The sequence below is a fragment of the Myotis myotis genome, unplaced genomic scaffold (genome assembly GCF_014108235.1).
Source record: "Myotis myotis isolate mMyoMyo1 unplaced genomic scaffold, mMyoMyo1.p scaffold_m19_p_19, whole genome shotgun sequence".
Taxonomy (NCBI): Eukaryota; Metazoa; Chordata; class Mammalia; order Chiroptera; family Vespertilionidae; genus Myotis; species Myotis myotis.
The window spans coordinates 30,745,557-30,768,068 of record NW_023416323.1 but is presented as its reverse complement, the minus strand read 5'-3'; the positions used below and the strand labels follow the sequence as shown (position 1 = coordinate 30,768,068).

Below are 22,512 nucleotides of genomic sequence, written 5' to 3'. Positions count from 1 at the left end.
CATGTGAACCTCTCAGCAACACTCCCAGGAAAGTGTGAGGGCTAGGACTTTGGTCTCTGGAGGTTATGTGTACACAACCCACCCAGTATTTTTGCTTCTTGGGAGGACAGCTCAGAGCAAGGGAGGTCCCAGATGCACCACAAGCAGGACCATGTAGAGTTCTCACTGGCTGAGTAATAAGAAGCATGAGGCAAGGTAGTACACACCTGGAATTTAATAAGCTTGGCCTAGTCTTACCAGCCATCACTAGGAGGGTGGGGTGGGGTTGGTCGGTGAAGGTTCAAAACTCTTCTGGAAGAACAGGAGTACTGGGAGATCTCTGGCCTGGAGGGAAGGCATGGAGCTGCCAGCAGAAGCCTTGTAGCTATTCCCTTACCTATGCCTCCTCCCCTCCCGCCCTGGTTCGCTGTAGGGCATTTCCGCCAACCCGCCTGACCCAGAGGCAGGCCTTCAATGTTTGCGTTGCCCCGGAAACAACTAAAATAGGCGTTGAAAGGAAAGGGCAACCTGGTCATTTAAGTCACGGGGAAATTTGGGGTGAGCCAGTTACTTCTCTTTTCTCATTAATAAAAATGAAACACATAGTTGTCTGCCTGTACCAAAAAAAATGTTTTGGAGACTTTAGTTGTACAAGTCTAAGAGAAATCTTGTCTGCCGCTGGGCCCCACTTGAGGAACATTTGAGTCTACAGCCCGAGGAGAAAGTCTTGCCTGGTCGAAAGCAGCTTCGGGCCTAATAGCGGTGGGCAGGGCGCACGAATGTAGGCCCGCAGAAGTTACGGATTTTGCCTGGGGCTGGTCTTGAGCACCTCGCCGAGTACCAAAGAGGAGGGGGGGGTTCCCGAGCGGAAACAGCGCGAGGCCCAGGGAGGGACGGCTGGGCCAGGCTGGGATCCCACGGAGGCGGGGCCAACCCTAGACAGCGGCGCAGCCTGGGTGGGGTCGGACCAGCTGGGACCTGGTGACAACAAGCCCTGTCCCTTGCCTGGCGCCAACTTCGGGTGTTCCAGAGGCTTCCGCTAGACCACAATTCTCAGGGGCTTGCCCCGGCAGCCGCCCTCCCTGGCTTAGCCTCACCTCCCGCGCTGCGGTCCGTGTCTGGGCCTCGGCGCATAGCACGCCGGGAACTGTAGTTTTCTCTGGGAGTACCTATGCCCGAAAGGAGCGCGGGAAGGACTGCGTTTCCCAGAGTGCAGCGGGGGTGGCGAGGGAAGGTAGGGGGGAAGGGACAGTCGGTCGCCGACCGCGCTGGGTTGCCGCCGCCGCTGCCGCCATCGTGCCAGCCCCTCGGGTGAGTGTCGGGGTTAGCGTGCCGGGGCGGGGGCTGGGTCGCAAGAGCCGCTCTCCGGGTCGCCTGGAGCCTCCGCTGCGAGTCCCCGGGCGGCCCCTCCCCTCCTCCCTCCTGGCGGCCCGAAGCCGCGCGGGGCCGGGGCCATGTGTCGCGCGCGACTCCGCCTCCCGCCGGTCCTCTGAGGAGGTGGCTGGGGGAAACCCAGAGACAGGCAGGCTTCTATCCAGGCGGTGCCGTGCACATGGCGGGAGCAACGGACTGCGCTAGGATGGGGTCTTTTTCTCTTGTCCAGACCATTCAGATGGGGCTCTCCGGGCCCCACCCCGTCCGGCCTAACCCGGCCTGCCCGAGTCCCGCAAGTTCTGCAGGCTGGTCAGTGGGTCGACCCCAGCCCCACGTCCTGCTACCCACCTGCGAAGGATCCGGGGATGGGCAAGCGTTCGTTCTCCAGCCCACTCCGGAGTCAGCTTTGGGGTAAGGGCGCCCGTCTGCTGCAGCCCGGGCTTGGGACTCGTACTCTGTTCCCGACCGTAGCCTGGCTGGGATGTGGGATGCTTGTCTACAAGCCCGCTGGGGGTGCACGAAGCCTAACCCCCCTCCCAACACTGGAACTCATCCGTAAGTTCTCTCGCGTGGAGGGGAGAGTCAAGTAACCTGGAGTTGGAGCGGGTTGCACGTGGGACTTCACCCCCGACCAGCCTTGGTAGCTCTGGCCTGGTGGGATGCGGCAGGTCCAGGCCGGATGGCTCAGCCCCCGCCCTTCTCTCTCTCAGTGACCAGGTTCCAGCTGTGGTGGGTTGGCCAGCCGTGTTAGTGGAGGAAGGAAGCCCAGGAGGTGAGGTTGGATGTCTGAGCCTCCAGCACATTATTAGACCTCCTCCCACAGAGGAGGATGATTCCATAAGAATGGCGGTGATAAGGTGGAATTCAAAGAAGGGGGAAGTAGAATCCAGGCCTGAGGTCCGTGAACCCAGTGCCAAACAAGACACTGGACTGGAAGCAACATTGGGGGTGAATCACATTTGGGTTGCGGGGCTCGGATACAGACTCTGTGAGGCCTTCTGAAGCTTGGGTAGCGGACCTAGAGCTGAAAGCTGCAGGAAGTCAGATTTCCCTCACTTGCGTTCTCACTTCCCAACTGCTGGATTGATTTGTGAGCAGGCAGTAAATTGGTTGGGCTTTAGGAAATCGCCCTTGATGGCTCCGGTGACCCCTTGAGTTCTGGGAGAAGCGGAGCATCTAGCCATTGAGTAGCCCTCTGATAGGCTTTGTAAAGGTACTTCTGACTGAGTGGTTATGTAAGGGACCTGTCCAGAGAAGACTATGGGATTTGGGGAAGACACACTTGTCTAGCCTTCATTCCTCTGACCGGAAGTGTGGCTTCTGGGTCACGGTTCTCTTAGAAGAGTTGAGTTAGGCCCAAGGAGCAGACAGAAAGCCTCCACCTCCGGACTTTCCCCCCTTCCAAGTGATTTTTTTCTGATCATAGGGCTTTAGCCTTGGAAGTTTCCTGCAGTTGAATAGCTTTATCTAGTCATTCTCCCTGGTTAGGGAGGACAGGCAAGGGTTAGACTAATCTCTGAACTCAATCTTCCCAGTCGACCTCCTAGCACATGAGCACAGGGAAGTCAGGTTTATTCAGCAGGCTCAGGAGAGGCCTGCTTTGCCAGTGGATGTAGGCAACGGAGGGACTACCCACAGGACACACATAGGATCAATGTGGTGGAATCCCTTAGTGCTAAAAGCAGTTATTTCATGACTCTCTCTACATCAAGCATGTCAAAGCCCTCCAGCCGCGAGTTTGACATGCTTGCTCTACATTGTCTGGATTAGTTCTTTCTAGGACACAAGTTTCAGGTGAGCTGGGCTTGAGGCTTTGGGTTAGTTTTGCACATTTTGAAGGCCTGGGTGGCTTGATCACAAGAGTTTTCTACAAGGTTAAAAAGATACTGTTCTTCTCCAGAGTTGCATAGAAATAGGAATTCAGGTCCCTCCCTCTCGAGTCCTAGAACAGTGGTCTCAACCTTCTGGCCCTTTAAATACAGTTCCTCATGTTATGACTGCTAACCATAAAATTATTTTCGTTGCTACTTCATAACTGTAATTTTGCTACTGTTATGAATCATAATGTAAATATCTGATATGCAGGATGGTCTTAGGCAACCCCTGTGAAAGGGTCGTTCGACCCCCAAAGGGGTCTCGACCCACAGGTTGAGAACCGCTGTTCTAGAAGTTCCCTATAACTTATGTGTCTGGAGTCAGCACACTATTGCTAGGCATCTTGATCCCCCAGAAGCCCCTGACCTTTCTGGAACTTGGCAAGCCATCTGGGTCTCAGAGATAAGAGAAGAACCCTGAGGTTCTCCAGAATCATTCTGCATCTTCTTTTTTTTTCTCCTTATTTCTGAGAGTGGAAGGGAGAGGGAGATAGAAACAACAATGATGAGAATCATCAATTGGTTGCCTCCTGCACACCACCTACTGGGGATCAAGCCGCAACTCGGGCATGTGCCCTGACTGAATCAAACCCATGCTCAACCACTGGGCGACTCCCACTGAGCTGCCTCTTTTGTCTGATTTGGAAAGAGGCCTGGCACAGTGCATTTGGGATATGTCTACATAAGCATGGGAGCATGGTGTGAGGATGACTGGGTTCTGAATCAGCTCAAAACTAGGTTCCTAGGTGGCGTGGAGCTTTCCTCTCCACTCTGAGCCATGTCTCACTTTATCCTGTAGTCTTTATAGTTGGTGGGTTGGGATGGTGTGAATGATTTAAGAGATAGAGAATTCTCAAATCTTAGAACTGGAAGGCAACTTATATAAAAAAATTCTAGGATTGCCTCACTGAGGCATTAGTATCTTCCTTGAAATTATTTTTTTTCTCCTTTCTCATCAATGACCAGTTTTATTCAGCAACCATTTTTTTAAAAAAATATATTTTATTGATTTTTCACAGAGAGGAAGGGAGAGGGACAGAGAGCCAGAAACATTGATCAGCTGCCCCCTGCACACCCTCCACCAGGGACGTGCCCGCAACCAAGGCACATGCCCTTGACCGAAACCGAACCCGGGACCCCTGAGTCCGCAGGCCGACGCTCTGTCCGCTGAGCCAAACTGGCTTTGGCTCAGCAACCATTCTTTGGGCCCTTTCTGTGTATCAGGCTCTGGGTGAGGCTGGAGGTAGAAAAATGAATCCTGTCCAGTCCTGGTGAAAGGGTATAATGTTGCTGTTTTGTGCTGAGGACTAAATTGAAGGGACCTACAGGGGCTCTTGGCCCTGCACAGAGGAGGGGGCTTCTGAATGATTAGAGCACTAAAGAGGAAAGGTTGTTAGTTAGTCCAATCTTTCAGTACACAGAGCAAGGTATACCTCCAAATGGTGGGCCCAGGAAGGTCTGGGGTCCCTTAGGCTGTGGCTGTTGAATCTACCTGCTGTCTTCTACAACCTGCTCTTCATCCCTCAGAACTCTGCTGGTAGTCTCCCAGTGCCTGGGAGTTTGGCCAGCTTTTTGTGCTCTGTGGCCTTCCTGTTACTCCCTGCCTGGAGTCTGGTTTGTGGATCCTGCTCCTTTCACTGAGACCCTCTTAAGGTCACTTTTATTAAAATGCCCAATGTTCCTGGAATGGTACCTGTCAGGACCTCTTCCCTGAGTGAGACACAGAGGCATCCTCCCAGGATGAAAGGGAATAGTTCTTTGGGAAAGAGAGGAGTGGATCCAAAAAGTTGGGCAGGATTTCTATGGCTGGGGTTGAGCTGAACCTCTTTATGGGCTTTTTTCCCTCCTTAAGTTAATATTTTCTAGTGGGCCATATGAGGATGCTTGTGTTTTGAATTGAATTTGAGTTGGCTACCCCTTCCCCAGCATTGAGATTCTCTGATTCTCTTGCTTGGACCATATGTGGCAGGAATTTTTGACTCCCTCCCTGAGGGAGACAGCAGAGTGTGGGTTATCCCTGGAATAACTTCCAGGCCTTTGATATTCTGGTCAGCACCCTGACCATCAGTTCTGTGTGGGCACCTTCCCTCTTCTCACCCTATCAGCTGGAATGTGTCTTCCTCGAAAGAATCCTTTGTTCAGGTCCGGCTGTGACTAGGGAAGTGTCTTAGTGGCCAGGAAAAGGGATGCAAGAGGGTCAGGGATAGCTCTGCTCCCTGGCCCCAGGGCTCACATCACTGGCTGAAGGAGAACTTCCTGTGACTGCTCTGGGCCTTCTTCCTTATTTGTTGCTGGTATCTGCTTGGTGTCGATTCCCTGAGAAGGGCCTACTTGTAGAAGGAGAACCTCCTTCAGGAGAGGCATGTTTCCAAAGTGCGTGGGAATTGAGGGCTGTTTGCCTCAGTAAACGGGGGGAATTCTGGAATGCTTGTTCCTTAAAGATTCAGATAGGCCATCGGAGCTACTGGATCTCACTAGGGCAGAAACTTCTGCCCCTGGAAGCATGTCTGTGTGTAGAGACATTGATTCCACTTGCATAGGTAGTTTCAGGCCCAGGAGAGTGGACGTTCCCACTTGTTCCTATGATGTAAACCTGCTTTGACCACTCAGCGGCTTTCTGTCCTGAGGGGCGTGGAGCTTGCTGATTTCAGAGGACCTATATGCTTTTTGTTATTTAACGTTGGCTTTCAGCTGTTCCAGTCTAGGCCAATTTTGTGGACATTTTATTTTTATTTATTTTTTAAATATATTTTATTGATTTTTTTACAGAGAGGAAGGGAGAGGGATAGAGAGTTAGAAACATCAATGAGAGAGAAACATCGAACAGCCACCTCCTGCATACCCTCTACTGGGGATGTGGCCGCAACCAAGGTACATGCCCTTGACTGGAATTGAACCTGGGACCCTTCAGTCCGAAGGCTGATGCTCTATTCATTGAGCCAAACCAGTTAGGGCAATTTTGTGGACATTTTAATGCTGGCTATGCCAGTGGCCTTGTGCAGCCTTGAATTTGTTCTTAACCTCTTGGTTTCCTCATCTGCAGAGCGATGATAACCATACCAGCTCTCTGGGCTTGTGAGGCTCAACAATGAAACACACAATGGTTTGGCTAACAGGAGGCATTCCCTCCACCATCCTGGGGACTCTACGTCCATCCCTTTATTACCCTGCTTATCTCAGTCCTAGGGTGGTGGCAGACGATGGGGGTGGTCACTTAGGTGCTTTAATCCACACTGGGGGATCCAAGTTCATGTGTACCTAACCAGCAAGTTCATAGATGGGAGCTGGCTGGGTCAGGGGTCCCAGAGATCTCTGAGCCTCCTGGGAAATGGGAAGCTACTCAGGGACTGAGTAAGTGCAGAGCAGAAACCAGAATGCAGGTCTCAGATTCAGCTTCTGGGTTAATCAGGGCAACCCAAAGGAGCCCTCCCTCTAGGCAGAAGAGGAAAAGGCCATCTGGGTGCTGGGGACACCTAGATCTCAGGGGGGAAGGGGGTCTGTTCTAAAATGGGTTTTGTCCTGGCCAGCCATTAGGGCATTGGACCTTGGCTAATTTCTAGACTTCAGGCAGGAGAGTGGTGACAAGGCAGTTGGCAGTCAGTCCTAGGTCAAGGCTTCTTAGCTTGACCTAGTGTTCCCTGGGACCTGACAGTAACTCTTTACAGCAGAGTCCTGTTTTATATCCTCAGTTGATTACCCCTAGCATCCCACAATTATTGATGAGGCAACACAATGAGGGAGAGGAGGAGGAGGAGGAGGAGGAGGAGCAGGCTAGAGGCCAGGCCTTTGAGCATGGGGTTGTGTGCCTGCTGTTTAGCCACAGCTGTCCTTCAGGTGACTGACCAGGAACTTGGGAGTGAGAAGAGGGAATTGGGGCTAAGCCTCACTTGCCACATGCCTCAGACAAAGGGTTGGGGCCAAGTCCCACTTGCCACACGCCTGACAACTAGGACAGAAAATGTAGGTGGAGGGGAAGTGGGTTACTTGGCCACTTAAATTGAGCAGGGTTTGCCCAGAACTACTCCTCCAGAGAAGGGCTGGCCTCAGCCCCGCCTCCTACACATTCACAGACTTAAATAGTTTTTGAGGGCCAAGCCAGGCACCATGGGAATAGAGATGCCCTGTTCAGGGACACAAAACATAAGCAAATACAGGGTGAGGCAAAAATAGGTTTACGTTGTGAGTATGTGAAAGTTTATTCTTGTATTATTTTCCAAACAAATGGAGATCTACTTTTGCCCCACTCTGTATATAAGTGTGACAATCTCACGCAGTGACAAGTTCTAAGGAAATAACACAGGATGGTGAAATGAGTACCAGGGCAGCTATTTTTGGCTGCGTGGTCAGGGTAGGTGTCTATGAAGAAGTGACATTTGAGCTGACACATAGGTGACAAGGAGCCAGGCACATAAAGATTTAGGGAAGAGAAGAGTGATCCAGGTAGAAAGATCAACAGTTGCAAACCCGTAGGGTGAGAACAGGCTTAGTATGTTCCAGAAATAAGAGAATACCAAGAGGCTGTAAATGAAGGGTGCGGGGGAGGGGAGGTGTCAGTGGCAGGAGACAAGGTTGGACAGCCAGGAGGGCAGGTCACCCATCGCAGGATAAGTGGTTCAGACTTTGTCAGTGGAGGGCCAGAGGACAGGATACACGGCACCCTTCACCATGAAATCAGGGGCAGCTTATTCCCGAACTGAAGAACAGGCACCCTGCAGTGTCTTCCTCTCTGGTGCAGTACACTGCATTTCCCCTCTCCCCCTGTAATTCACGGCTATGCTCCGGGTCCTACATGTTTAAACCAAGGTTGACTCCCACCTGTTGTAGGAGTCCTTCCCAGCCTGTGTGTTTCAGGTCTGTTTAGGGCTTGGCAGGAAGTAGGTGTGAGTCGTGGGCCTCACTGTGAGCTCAGCACATCTGCTGCCATTCTTTGCAGGCCTCAGTAGTGGGCCCTCAAACATGTGAGCATCTTTCTGTGTATCAGCCTGGAGTTACTAGTAGTGACGTCCTCTTCCCCATCATTCCTGCCCCAGTCCCTGCCCCACGTTCAGCTTGGCCATGATCTCTCTGCTTTGCTGAGAGGGTAGAACAGGGTTGTGATTTCGAAGATTTGGGAAAACAAATCATCTATGAAAACACCTGTTGTTTAGTGTGGAAATCTGCCTGGCGCTTTTTTTTGGAGGCAGAAGTCCTGCTTCAGGCCCACAACCTGTCTGAGAAAGCCAAGGTCAGAGAGGGGGGCTTCAGCCCTCTGTGCTATTCATTTTTATCTTCAGAGCAGTTGCTGGGAGTCCTGCCTCTCGAGTCCATCCAGTTCTACCATCTGTTAGGTTAGTGATCTTGAGCGAGTTACAGTTAGCTAATCTCATTGAGCCTCATTTTGCTCATCTCTAACATGGGTGTTGACTCCGGGTGTTAGGGATAAGTGCATGTAAAGCCCTAAGCACATTTCTATACCCAATACCCATTAGTGAAAATGAGATGTTACCAGTTGGGCACTGCTATTTCAAGTTTTGTCCTTGGAAATACTGACGCAGAATTTGAGGATAAAAATGAAGTTTTTCTGTTGCCTAAAGGGATCCCCTGAATCAGTGGTTTTAACTTGGAGTCTATGATTGAACCTCAGGGAGTGTAAACAGCCTGAAATTATTCAGAAGGCTGGGGCATCCTGCCGCTGTGCAGATTTATTGGGAGAGGTCACAGTTTTTGAGACATTCTTAGAGGGCCTTTGCACCCACAGAGACTTAACAGTCAGTGAAGGCTGATGCTCAGTGGGAAAGAGGTCATTGAGGTCATTTCTGCTCCTTGAGGAGCCTGGCCTCGGTCAGCCTGCGGACTATTGGCGTGGTCAGCGGCCCTCTTGAAAGAGCTGTAGGAGAAGCTGTCATGAAGGTCAGTCCCTATCTGATGTGAGGCTGCCTCTAGTCCTTGGCATTTTGTTTCTTTCCAGGCTGTTCTTTCTTCAATAACTGTATTAGAAACAAGGTTTAGAGCTTACTGACCATCTTGGCGAACATCCGCCCTGCCTGGCCCAGACCCCTCCCCTGTGTTTCATGGAGATGGATGGGAGGGAAGCTCTGCGACCTGCTTCTTTTTCAGTGTTTAGGAATGCTGTCTCCTGGCCGTGAGTTGAAAACTTTGTGGGAGGTTTAGAATCAGAAGCTATAAGTCCTGTAATTTGCTGGGCCATGCTCTGTATAGGGAGGTTGGGGGTGCAGTAAGAACCTTTCTGGAACCCCCACAGCCCAGTATTTAGGTGGAGAAGTGTTTAGGTCAGGAGCCCTGCTTGGCATTTTTAAATCAAAGGCCTCAATCCACATAATTGTGTTTTTTTAAATAATATCTATATATCTATATCCATACTTATATATATAGAGAGAGAGATAGATAGATATAAACATTTTTTAAAAATATATTTATTGATTTCAGAGAGTAAGGGAGAGGAAGAGAGAGATAGAAACATCAGTGATGAGAGAGAACCATTGATTGGCTGCCTCCTGCACATCCCCTACTGGGGATCAAGCCTGCAACCCAGGCATGTGCCCTTAGCCAGAATCGAACCTGGGATCCTTCAGTCCGTAGGCCGATGCTCTATCCACTGAGCCAAACTGGCTAGGGCTATAATATATTTTTATTGATTTTAGAGAGGAAGTGAGAGGGAGAGGGAGACAGAAACATCAATGATGAAAGAGAATCATTGATTGGCTGCTTTCTACAAGTCCCACATTGGGGATTGAGGCTGAAACTTGGTCATGTGCCCTGACTGGGAATCGAACCCATGACCTGCTGGTTCATTGGTTGACACTCAACCACTGAGCCACACTGGCTGGGCTCCACATAGCTTTGAAGGTTTCTTCTCACACTTTCTGGAAAACCGTGAGCTGTGCTCGGTGTGTTGCCATGGGTTTGCCCATGGAGTTGGAGCTCAACATTGGAGTCTGGGAAGGAGTCTGTCCCTAAATATGTGGAGATCTGAACAATGACTTTAAGAAAGAGCAGAGACTGACCAGGCAGATGAGGGGAGGGAAGACAACATGATGGGCAGGCACTTGGTGAGTTCTGGTGTATTTGTATGTGGAGCTGGATTGAGGTAGGAAAGAATGGCTGGAGAGGCAAAGACAGGTATGGCTGGCCACCTGTGTTGCTTGGGGGTTTAGCCTTTAATTCAAAGGCTAGGGTGGTGCTATAGGGGAGGGACATGGCCAGCTTTGTTGTTTAGAGCTCACAATACAAAGGAGCAGAAAGAAAGGCACTGACCTTGCCCAACTGGGTGTGGCTCAGTGGTTGAGCTTAGACCCAGGAATCGAGAGGTCACTGGTTCGATTCCTAGTCGGGGAATATGCCAAGCTTGTGGGTGTGCAAGGGGCGGCTGATCAATGATTCTCTCTCATCATTAATGTTTCTATCTCTCTCCCCCTCCCTTTCTCTCTGAAATCAATAAAAATATGTATTTTTTATAAAAGCATTAGCCTTGACCAGAGGACCCAGTGTCAACACAGTTGTACTGGATGAACTTGGAACAGGACTCCACACATCAATGAACCTGTTAAGCCAATTGACAGTGAACTCTGACCACATGGCTATTGTGGCCATTACATGGAAATAAATAAGTCATGGTCAAGACGTTGACCATGACGTTGGTATTGGCATCAGGAGCCCTGCTTGCCATTTTTTAAAAACATGTATTTTTATTGATTTCAGAGAGGAAGAGAGATATATATAGAAACATCAATGATGAGAGAGAACCATTGATCAGCTGCCTCCTGCACACCCCCCCACCGGGGACTGAGCCTGCAACCTGAGCCTGCGCCCTTGACTGGAATCGAACCCAGGACCCTTCAGTCTGCAGGCCAACACTCTATCCACTGATCCAAACCAGCTAGGGCCCTGCTTGCCATTTTTTTTTAAAATTAAGTCTTTATTGTTCAGATTATTACATTTGTTCCTCTTTTTTCCCCCCATAACTCCCCTCCACCCAGTTCCCACCCCACCCTCTGCCCTCACTTCCCACCCACTGTCCTCATTCATAGATGCACGATTTTTGTCCAGTCTCTACCCGAATCCCCCACACCCCTTTCCCCCACAAGAATAGTCAGTCCATTCCCTTTCTATGCCCCTGATTCTATTATAATCAACAGTTCATTCTGTTCATCAGATTATTTATTCACTTGATTTTTAGATTCACTTGTTGATAGATGTGTATTTGTTGTTCATAATTTGTATCTTTACCTTTTTCTTCTTCTTCCTCTTCTTAAAGGATACCTTTCAGCATTTCATATAATCCTGGTTTGGTGGTGATGAACTCCTTTAGCTTTTCCTTATCTGTGAAGCTCTTTATCTGACCTTCAATTCTGAATGATAGCTTTGCTGGATAAAGTAATCTTGGTTGTAGGTTCTTTTTTTTTTTTTTTCTTTTTTTTAATATATTTTATTGATTTTTCACAGAGAGGAAGGGAGAGAGATAGAGAGAGTTAGAAACATCGATGAGAGAGAAACATCGATCAGCTGCCTCTTGCACATCCCCCCACCGGGGATGTGCCCGCAACCCAGGTACATGCCCTTGACCGGAATCGAACCTGGGACCTCTCAGTCCGCAGGCTGACGCTCTATCCACTGAGCCAAACCGGTTTCGGCGGTTCTTTTTTTTTTAAAATATATTTTATTGATTTTTTTACAGGAAGGGAGAGAGATAGAGAGTTAGAAACATCGATGAGAGAGAAACATCGATCAGCTGCCTCCTGCACATCCCCCACTGGGGATGTGCTCGCAACCCAGGTACATGCCCTTGACCGGAATCGAACCCGGGACCCCCCAGTCCGCAGGCCGACGCTCTAGCCACTGAGCCAAACCGGTTTCGGCGAGGGTTGTAGGTTCTTGACATTCATCACTTTGAATATTTCTTGCCACTCCCTTCTGGCCTGCAAAGTTTCTGTTGAGAAATCAGCTGACAGTCGTATGGGTACTCCCTTGTAGTTAACTGCCTTTCTTTCTCTTGCCGCTTTTAAGATTCTCTCTTTGTCTTTTGCTCTTGGCATTTTAATTATGATGTGTCTTGGTGTGGTCCTCTTTGGGTTCCTTTTGTTTGGGGTTCTCTGCGCTTCCTGGACTTGTAAGTCTATTTCTTTCACCAGGTAGGGGAAGTTTTCTGTCATTATTTCTTCAAATAGGTTTTCAATATCTTACTCTCTCTCTTCTTCTGGCACCCCTATAATTCAGATGTTGGTACGCTTGAAGCGGTCCCAGAGGCTCCTTACATTATCTTCGTATTTTTGGATTCTTTTTTCATTTTGCTTTTCCGGTTGGGTGTTTTTTGCTTCTTCGTATTTCAAATCTTTGATTTGATTCTTGCGATCCTCTAGTTTGCTATTGGGAGTCTGTATAATATCCTCTATTTTAGTCAGTGTATGCTTAATTTCCAGTTGGTCCTTTATCATAACCTCGAGGGTCTGACTAGATTTCTTGAGGATCTCACTACATATATCGGCGGTCTCACCAGTCTTTTTGAGGGCCTTACTAAATTTATCGGCGGCTTCTAGAAAGTTATTGAAAAACCTTAATAGTGTGGTTTTGAACTCTATATCCAGTAGTTTGCTTTCCTCCATTTCTGTCATTTGTGTCCTGTTTCTTTGTCTCCGCATTTTTTTATGCTTCCCTGTGTCGATAGAGTGGCTTTCTGTGCTAAGTGTCCTATAGGGCCCAGTGGCTCAGCCTCCCCAATTACCTGAGGTAGACACTCTTGGTGCACCCCCTTGTGGTCTTTGTGCACAGTCTTGTTGTAGTTAAGCCTTGATTGTTGTAGGTATCACTGGGAGGAATTAACCTCCAGGCCAATTGGCTGTGAGAATCAGCTGTGTCTGCAGTGGGAGAACTTCTGTGCTGGAGACACCCCTCTGGGGCAAGACTTGCTTCAATGGGGCTTTGGTGCTCACTGAGTCTGCCCCTTGAGTGTGTCCTTTAAGGGTCCGAGGAGGTGCAAACTGGATGGTCCCACTCTGACCACTGGGCCCTGCTTGCCATTTTTAAAGCAAAGGCCTCAATCCACATAGTCTTGAAGGTTTCTTCTAACACTTTCTGGAAAACCCTGAGCTGTCTTGTTCCTCAGGAGAGTTCCCTCTTTCTTGCCTTGCCCCACCAGACCGAATGACTCTTCTGTCCCTTTACTCCACCCTCTTCACTCCACCACTACTTCTGCCAAGTAGTTTTTGTATAGCAAATTGTCACATCACTAAGAACAATATTGAGAAGGGAAAAAAACACTGACACACTTCCTCTGCCTCACTGACCCACAATGTGAGCACTTTTTTTGTCTTTGGATCACCTTCTAACCTTCTTCTCACCTTCCATCTCTGCCTTCCCAGTTTCCTGCCCTTATCTCTTTTCCTTTCCCCAGACATTTGCTTATGCTGTTTATTCTGATTAGCATATTCTTTCTCCGAGACCTTCCCTTAGGGCTGACCAGCCTTGCTAAGGGCAGGAGAGATGGCCCTCATCCATTCCTTCAGCTATCCCGCTGCCCCAGAGCTCTCAGGGGCTGGGCAAGCCATCTTGCGGGTAAGATGTGGGTGGGGTTGGGCTGCAGTGAGTGAGCTAAGCACAGTGAATACTAGGATAGAAGGGGCAGAGATATGAGGGGCTATGCCTTGCCTCAAGTAATCCCCAGCTTGTGTGTAAGTACCCCTTGGAAATGTGACCAAGACAACACAGCTGAGACTAGCTCTTGGCCCAAGCTTTTCCTACTTGTTGATTTGTTTCTTGGCAGAGTGTGAACTGGGACATACCTTGTGTTCCTGTGTAACAGGCGTGGCTCGGTACAAGTTCTCTCCTCTGCTTATTTTAGACTTTCCTGGACATTTCTTAGTCATCCCACCACTGAGCTGCTATTTTTAGTGCCACCACCTCCTAGGGGACCTAAAATAAAGCTGGCTCAGCTTCCTGGCTCCTCATTGGCTGGAGTGTTGGTCACAGGCTAGAGGATTGGCTGGATTGAGGATAAACTACTGTCCCTCTACACTGTCCCTCCTCACTGGCTCCTTTGGCCTTAGGTGAGGTCACAGGGACTAGAGTGAATTAGCGCTTACCACACTGAGCTGAATGAAGGCTTGACCAGGTTCCTTTAATGAGGCTTCACAACCACTGGGTTCCACCTTCATTTTATTGGAGGAGGAAGAGACTAAGGCCCTAAGAAAGGTAGTGACTTGCATCACCTCCTACCACTATTAATGGTTGTCTGCCAAGGTTGAACCCACCTTCTCACTGCTTTGGTGTGTAGAGTTGTGTTATCAGGAGAGAGGGGCTGGCTCCTCTAAAATTAGACCACTATGGAACAACACATGGGTCTGCTGTCATGGGATCCTGCAGTGAGATGTGGACCTCCTTACCCAGGAGGGGCCTAACAAAGCCAGAGTGATTCTCTCATCTAATACCCTGGAGGTGTGGTGTCTATAGCTGGGAGGGTGCTTCCTCTTCCCCTCAGAAATTAGAGAGGGACAGCCCCTTCCTAATGGAGGGAGTGCTGAGGGATGGGAGATTTGAAGAGATGAAATGCCCCCCCCACATAGCTTCCATGTCCCCTCCCCACATCCCTCATTTATTACTTTGTGCTCCCCTGAACTCGTCCCTATCTCTGAAGAAATGCCCCAGAAAGGGCCAGGCATTACCTGGCCTCAAAGATGTAAATTGCCCCCTTAAGACTAAGGCGAGTCTTTTGCTGTTTTTGTAGCAAGTGGGGCCTTGAAGAGGCATATTCCTTCCATCTCACCGGGTCTTCCTCCACCTGCCAGTAAAGCACTGGGGCAATGTTCAGGCACTGAGGGCTGAGTCCCAGCAGGACAAGGAGGGAACCTGAGGGCTGTACTAGAAGACACTTTTCACACAGGCATCTGTAGTTGCTGGCCTGCAAAGTGGGAAGAAGAGCACTAACTTTTGCCTTGCAGGTTGTTGAGAGGATTAAATGAAAAGCTATGGGGAGACTGCTTAGCTCCTCCCTAAAGATCCGTCCCCTTATTGGGCATTGAAGTACCTATTCTGACCCTCCTTTGTCCTGGCTCCACCCTCAGTACCCATCCCGGGTGCTCCACGACCCTGGCACCTCTCTGTCTCATCAACCAGAGCTCCACAAAGGAGAGGCTGAGTCTGGTCCACCTCTGGGCTCCCAACACTGGTCTGTACTGGGAGAGGTCTCCTACCAGTTCCCTGGGGCCTCTCCATGTTCCCTGTGTGAACAAACCTCAGCAAAGGATGTCCTGCTCGAGGAGGCCAGGGAGGGTTGGGGGTCAGTGAAGAGACAGCAGCTGGCTACATCCTGGTCCAGCAGTACCAACGCTTTCCTTCCTGTCTTGCTGGTCTTGCAGGTTTCAACGAGGCTGGGTGACGCTCCAGAATGGGAGACAAGCCAATTTGGGAGCAGATTGGATCCAGCTTCATTCAACATTACTACCAGTTATTTGATAACGACAGAACCCAACTAGGCGCAATTTACGTAAGTCTCAGCTCTAGAAACGTGACCCCAGGGGATTAGTTCAGGTATGTGTGGCCACTTTGTCCGGGTCACAAGTTCTGGAAGCCCTCATTGGATTTGGCTGCACCCTTCTGAGCTCCCCATGGGACATGGGCTTGAAGTCTGGTTCAGCTACCTGGTTTACACATTCCCTTCTCTCATATTCCACAAAGTAAGGATTCTGGTACCCTGGGCAGGGTGTTCTAGGCTGGCCATCCATGGTTCTGGAAGTGCCAGTGTTCTAGAGCAGGTGGCAGCAGACAGAGGCTAGGGCTCACGGTGCCTTCTGGAAGTAGCAGGCACGAGCGTCATCAGTGCAAAGCTGTGTTCTGGAGGCCCCAGGTCTGGCTTCCTTTTGGAGACCAAAAGTGCCTGAATGCTCGTGGGAAACAAATGGGTTAACCCAGAGAGACTAGTATGTCCTTTGATAAATCCTTCTGCGCAGGCATTGTTGGCTGCTATTTTAATGGAGATCACATATACCAAGAGCTACTTGTATTTGATCTTCCCAAGACTTGGTCAAAGAACTATGATTGATCAGGCCTTGCCTAGCAGGTCTGCCCAGGATAAGAGTGATAGGAGTCATCCAGCATAGCCTCAGAGCCTGACTGGACTGTGGCAGACTCCTGTCTTTCCCTCAAGAGTCAAGGTTCATTTAGAAATTTTGGAGAAAAGAAAGGGCTCTTACCAGTGGAGGGCCAAATCCAGCACAAGTATTATTTGATTGTCATCATCATTGGTCAAGAATTTAAATAAAAAGCTTGAACTAGTTTGACTTTGGGATCTTTGCCTTGTTGCTTCTTTATTTATTTAAATAATCTTTATTTATTGATTTGAGAGAGAGCGGGAGGAAGGGAGAGAGATAAATATTGATTTGTTGTTCCACTTATTTATGTACTCATTGATTGACTCCTTTTTTTAGTTTTTTTTATTGTTGTTCATTGGTTTATTCTTGTATTTACTTTGATCAAAGATCAAATTCCCAGCGTTGGTGTATTGGGATGACCTCTAACCAATTGAGCTACCATGTCAGGATGCCTCGTTACTTCTTAGCTTCAGTTGGAGGATGCCAACTTGCGTAATGTCACAGCTGGTAAATAGCAAAGGCATTTCGAGTTCTGCCCCTGAAGGCAGTGGCAGGGAAGATCTGGAAGGGAGGGGCAAAGCTAGTGGGTTGCCTTGGGAGGCCTTGTCAATGTCCATCTCTCCTTGACCACGTGGGAGCTCCCATGGAAAGGGCCTCAGTGGAACTCAGCCTAAGCTCTATAAATGGTGATAAACATAAAATGTTTTCAAATTATTTTTTATGATTTCTCTGGGACTGGTGCTGATTGACCACACAGTAGGATGGCTTTTGGCTGAGCCTTGGCCATATATGCTAACCTGGGGTTGATGTATATAAGAGGTCAAATGACTTGAATAAAAACTTCAAAATGGACTAGTTTAATAAGTTTATATTTTGTTAGTTTTTAGAGCCTGAGCTCTGGGACGATGGGGTATAATTAAAGTTAGTAGTAGTGTAAAGTTTAGAAGCTATCCTCAGTTTCCTTCGTTACAGGCAGGGAAACTGAGGTGTGAACTCATTCCCCCCAAAAGATTTACTTTTAGGGTCTTTTCAGGACCTCAGAGATACTTTTGGTGCTCTGAGACCCTGACCTCAGGTTTTCTGGTTTTCAGATTGACGCATCATGCCTTACGTGGGAAGGACAGCAATTCCAGGGGAAAGCTGCCATTGTGGAGAAGTTGTCTGTAAGTAAGAGCCAGGGTGGGGCTGGCTGCAGGCATCTCCTCCCCTGCTGGCCCCAGCTCACTACCCACCCTTTCTCTTGCAGAGCCTTCCGTTCCAGAAAATCCAGCATAGCATCACGGCACAGGACCACCAGCCCACGCCAGATAGCTGCATCCTCAGCATGGTTGTGGGCCAGCTTAAGGTAATAGTGCTGCTAGGGAGAAGTGGGCAGGCAGAGGAGATTCCCGCGCTCCTGCCTTCCCTGTGATGTGATCTGCTTATCAAGGGACACCCAGAGTGACTATCCAGAGTTGTGCTGTTCAATATAACAGCAACCAGTCACGTGCGGTAATTTTTTTTTAATTTAAAGACTTTTTATTGATTTTTAGAAAGAGAGAAAGGGGGAGGAGAGAGAGAGATTTATGTGAGAGCAAAACTTTGATCTCCCCCCACCCAGTAGGGGGTATTGAACCCACAACCAAAGCACATGCCCTGACAGGAAATTGAACCATCAACCTTTCGGTACAAGAAGGATGCCCGCCGAAACCGGTTTGGCTCAGTGGATAGAGCGTCGGCCTGAGGACTGAAAGGTCCCGGGTTCGATTCCGGTCAAGGGCATGTACCTGGGTTGCGGGCACATCCCCAGTAGGAGATGTGCAGGAGGCAGCTGATTGATGTTTCTCTCTCATCGATGTTTCTAACTCTCTATCCCTCTCCCTTCCTCTCTGTAAAAAATCAATAAAATATATTTAAAAAAAAAAAAGAAGGATGCCCAACCAACTGAGCTACACCAGCCAGGGCCACATGTGGTCATTTTAAAATTACATTAATTAATTAATTACATTAAATAAGATGTAGTACCTCAGTTACACTAGCCATATTTCAAGTACACAGTCACTATGGCTGCCCATTGGACAATACAGACATAGAACATTTCTGTTATTGCAGAAAGTTCTCATGGACAGCACTGATTTAGAGCCTTTTTGGAAAAGGGACAAGAGGTATGGAGCAGGATGAGGCTGTAGTGCCAATCCACTGGGCCTTCATATTACCCCAAGGTGTAGGTGGGCCTTCTGTAGGCAATAGACCCTGGACCAGCAAGCTGGTGCCAAGTAGCAGTCCCCTATTGGAGTCCACGCTGCCACTCCCAGAGCTGGCTGCTGGCTCCTCTACCTGCTGAGCAAAGCAGGCTTTGGGAACTCCTGCATCTCTACATTTTCCCCTTCTCCTTAAGACTGTCATCTTCAAAATCTTCCTGTGGCCCCTCAGCACCTCCACCCCAAGAACTCTCCCAGAATCTCCTACCTCTTGTGCTTTAGCAAACTGAAGCCAGATTCTTGGTTTCTAAAAAGCCTCTCTTCCTTCCCAAAGCAGAACAACCTTGACAAGGTCCCAGTGTCCTAGGACTATGTCATGATGCGGCTCAGAATAACAGTCCCTCTCCCTAAGCTAGCCAGAGTGTCTATACAAGCGTTGAGGGAGGGGTTCCCAAGGCTCTGCGGTGGACTCACCTGACTTCTGGTCTGGACTTCCCCATCAGTTTTTCCTGCCTGTCCAAGATGCCCTGCCCAGACTCTATGCTCAAATAGGTCCCTGGGCCCAGCTGGTGTGGCTCAGTTAGTTGAGCAACATCCTGTGCACCAAGAGGTCACGGGGTTTGATTCCAGGTCAGGGTACATACCCAGGTTGCAGGCTTGATCCCCAGTAGGGGGCATGCAGGAGGCAGTTGATCTCTCTTACTGATGTTTTTATCTCTCCCTGTGCCTTCCGTCTCTCTCTCAAAAAATAAAAGTTGCCCTAACCAGTTTGGCTCAGTGGATAGAGCGTAAGCCTGCAGACTGAAGGGTCCCAGGTTCGGTTCCGGTCTAGAGCATGTACCCAGTAAGGGATGTATCCCTCTCCCTTTCTGTAAAAAAAATTAAAAAAAATATATTTTTAAAATATATAAAAGTCACTAAAAATATATTTATAAAAAACAGACCCTTAGGACAGCGGTTCTCAACCTGTGGGTCGTGACCTCTTTGGAGGTCGAACGGCCCTTTCACAGGGATCACCTAAGACCATCGGAAAACACATATATAATTACATATTGTTTTTGTGATTAATCACTATGCTTTAATTATGTTCAATTTGTAACAATGAAATTGGGGGTCACCACAACATGAGGAACTGTATTAAAGGGTCGCGGCATTAGGAAAGTTGAGAACCACTGCCTTAGGAGGTCCAGGGGGTCCAGTGTCCACTTTCCCAGGCTGGGCTCCGTAAGCAGTGCCCTTTTCTACATGGTTTCAGGTTCTTCTGTTTCTGTCCATCTCTCAGCCATCAAAAGACTGATTTGCTTCCTTGTGGATAATTCCCGGAAAAACCAGTGACGTTAGAGACAGCACTGATTAGTAATTAGCTGAGCTCCTACCTCATCCTGGTCTGCAGTTTAGCTGGAGGTCTCTTTTCTGTTTTCAACAGATCACTGATGGAGGTGCTTTGTGTTTTTCCCCTAAAGAGCTGTGATCATAGCAGTGTGAACTGTTTTGAACCTTTTCTCATGTATTTGGCCACAGTCATCATTAGCAGTTGCTTCTCCTGATTGGATTAACTGATGCAATCCGTTAATGAAGGGGTAGTATGAAGGCCCAGTGGCTTGGCACCACAGCCTCATCCTGCTCCTATCCCTCTTGCCCCTATACCTCTTGGCACTAAGAGTGTTTAGTTTATAGATAATATAAATTTAGGAGGTGAGCGCTGTATAACTTTCAGATTGGTCACTTGTGCCCAGAGTCATGGGCTTAGAGGCAAGTATGTTCTCTGTTCTTTTGCTGTAGCTAATTGGGGAATTGTTCTGCAGTTTAAGTGCAAATAGCAGTGTGAGCTTACATATAGAAGCCTTTATGTGCTCAGTGCAGTGTTTCATACATTGAAGCAATTCGCATTCGCGAGTATTCCATGTTTCTACATGGCCCCCTTGCTGAATTATTTTTCTCTCCTTACAGGCCGATGAAGACCCCATCATGGGGTTCCACCAGATGTTCCTATTGAAGAACATCAACGATGCTTGGGTTTGCACCAATGACATGTTCAGGCTTGCCCTGCACAACTTCGGCTGACCACCTCCCAGCCAGGCACTCATGCTGTTTCCTCCTCCCTCCTCTTCCAGATACTATTCACACTCCTCCAGATGCTCCAAATATCATACACAAATGAGCAGGACCGAGGTGGGAGTGGGCGCAGTGCGCTGCTGCTACCTAGGTATTGTGCATGATGTTTGGACGCTAGACTAGTTACATCTGACAGGAGAAGTTTGTGTTGTACCAGCGCATGCCTTGGAAAGACTTAAGTAATGCAAAAGGTTGTCTTTTTTTTTTTCTTTTTTTTTTTTTAATCTACTGACAAGTTGCTCTAGTAACCCAAAGAAGTGAAGGAGAAAGCAGCTGCCTCACCGTCCAGATATTGATTTGTTCAGATGTTTCAATGCCTCATGATACAATAAAACCACAAAAATTTTCTTAACAGTTCAAATTGTTTTAATTAGTTTAATAGTTGGCTGGGCATCTATAACTACCCTGCCCCATTGGCTGTCTCATGTCTCACTCTCACGTCTCTACCCCAACTTAGCAATACCTACTGCAAGGAGAAAACTGCTGAAGCAGCATCCCCAGCTAGTTTCTGTCAGAAGCCCAGGGCATAGTATTGCCCTTCCCAACAACCCACCTGGTCTTGGGACAGTGAGCTGCAGACAGGGAGAGCTCACGCCTGGCCTGAAGTTTCCCTTGCACTGAAGCCTCTGCAGTCAGTTCTGATACCTCCTGTGACCTCTACACTGGTTAGGGTCAGGGCTCTAGTAACAGGACAGGTGACTCAGAATCCCACAACATGGAGACGCCTTGGCAAAAATGGCCCATCAGGTTCAGACCCTCTGAGCAAAAGTTTGAGGGAGAGGGGCCTATTTTATCCCCAGAAGGGTTAGGATCACAGGGTGTCCCCAAGCCAAGAACAGGGCTGTTCAAATCCTATACTACCTGCTTCGAGCAATGTGGTACAGTTCAGATCGTGTACCACCTTGCTCAAAGGCAAGTGCCTATAGATACAGGCCTGGTTGGTTGGAGTATAGACTTACAGCTATGAAAGAAGGCAATCTGAGTGAGGGATTTGTGCTCTAGGATTTCTCACCTTTCAGACCTTCTGCAAGGCATCTTTAAGCCTATTCCCTTCCTCACACACAGCTTCTCACTGTCTTCAAATCCCTTACCTATTGGGGCAGTTTATGCTCCTCAGTTTTGGAAACAAAGGCGCCTTGCCCATGGTAAATCTAGCCCTGAGACCTGGTGGCAAGGTAGCAATCACAGGCTAGAACCAAACCCAGGACTTGGGCTGGTGCCCTGTTAGAGGTTTTAGGATTGGTGAGGGTACCACAGCTATGCCTGACATGTACCCCCACCCCCACCCCCCTTCCCCCCCTCTTTCCCTTTACTGAATGGAGGCCAAGGACTTTCTCAGATGCCCAGATGTTGCCTGGCTATACTGGGCACAAGCTGGATGGTGTGCTGTTTGAGAGGAGAGTATCAGGAGATTTCAGTGGAACTCGTATCTAGGCTATGTATTTGAGGGGTGGGAGAGAGGTAGGTGCTTGCCTCTTAAACCACCTTGTATAAAATCTGCAATACAGCTTCTTCCATGTACCTGTGCCTGAAATGTCTGCAATAAAGAGGTCTTTGTAAACTGGTTTCTTTCTTCCTGCCTGAGGGTACTAGGTTGGGCAGTGGGTTGCTGGAGGGCTATTAGGGAACAATGTGATGTTTTTGGTGGGGCTATCGTGATCTTGCAATTCCTTGGCCTTTTGACATCCTGGGTCCCCTCATTTCCTAAAGAGGAAAGCGAGGCCCCCGCTAATTCAGTTTCTTGTTGGAGAGGTCTGACTACAGCCTGAGTGGCGGAGTTGACCCGGTCCTAGGCCCATCATGAGTCCATGCCTTGGGAGTGGGCATGGACCCGGCGGGATATCCTGAGGCTAGTAGGGCTTTCTTCTGCCTCAACCCTGCGAAACTCTCCCGCCCCCGCTGGCACTTCGG

The 22,512-nt window shown here is 48.8% G+C and overlaps 1 protein-coding gene across 2 annotated transcripts; it reads left to right on the top strand.

Moving 5' to 3' along the window:
• Window positions 1-1,147: 1,147 nt before the first annotated feature.
• NUTF2 (nuclear transport factor 2) lies at window positions 1,148-22,162 on the top strand. 2 transcript variants are annotated; one of them, XM_036345809.1, is made up of 5 exons: window positions 1,148-1,290; window positions 15,575-15,702; window positions 17,398-17,469; window positions 17,553-17,651; window positions 20,437-22,162. In XM_036345809.1, the coding sequence occupies exons 2-5, from the start codon at window positions 15,604-15,606 to the stop codon at window positions 20,548-20,550; spliced, it is 384 nt and encodes a 127-aa protein (XP_036201702.1). In that variant the 5' UTR covers window positions 1,148-1,290; window positions 15,575-15,603; the 3' UTR covers window positions 20,551-22,162. The 2 variants fall into 2 exon arrangements, with proteins under 2 accessions (XP_036201702.1, XP_036201703.1); XM_036345810.1 differs by lacking the exon at window positions 1,148-1,290 and adding an exon at window positions 1,366-1,764.
• The last annotated feature ends 350 nt before the right edge of the window (window positions 22,163-22,512 follow it).

Bases quoted from the DNA above. Each gene is read 5' to 3' on its own strand.
- NUTF2 (XM_036345809.1), top strand. From the start codon at position 15,604: ATGGGAGACAAGCCAATTTGGGAGCAGATTGGATCCAGCTTCATTCAA. The intron at 15,703-17,397 runs GTAAGTCTCAGC...TCTGGTTTTCAG, and splicing joins CCCAACTAGGCGCAATTTAC to ATTGACGCATCATGCCTTAC. The intron at 17,470-17,552 runs GTAAGTAAGAGC...TTTCTCTTGCAG, and splicing joins CCATTGTGGAGAAGTTGTCT to AGCCTTCCGTTCCAGAAAAT.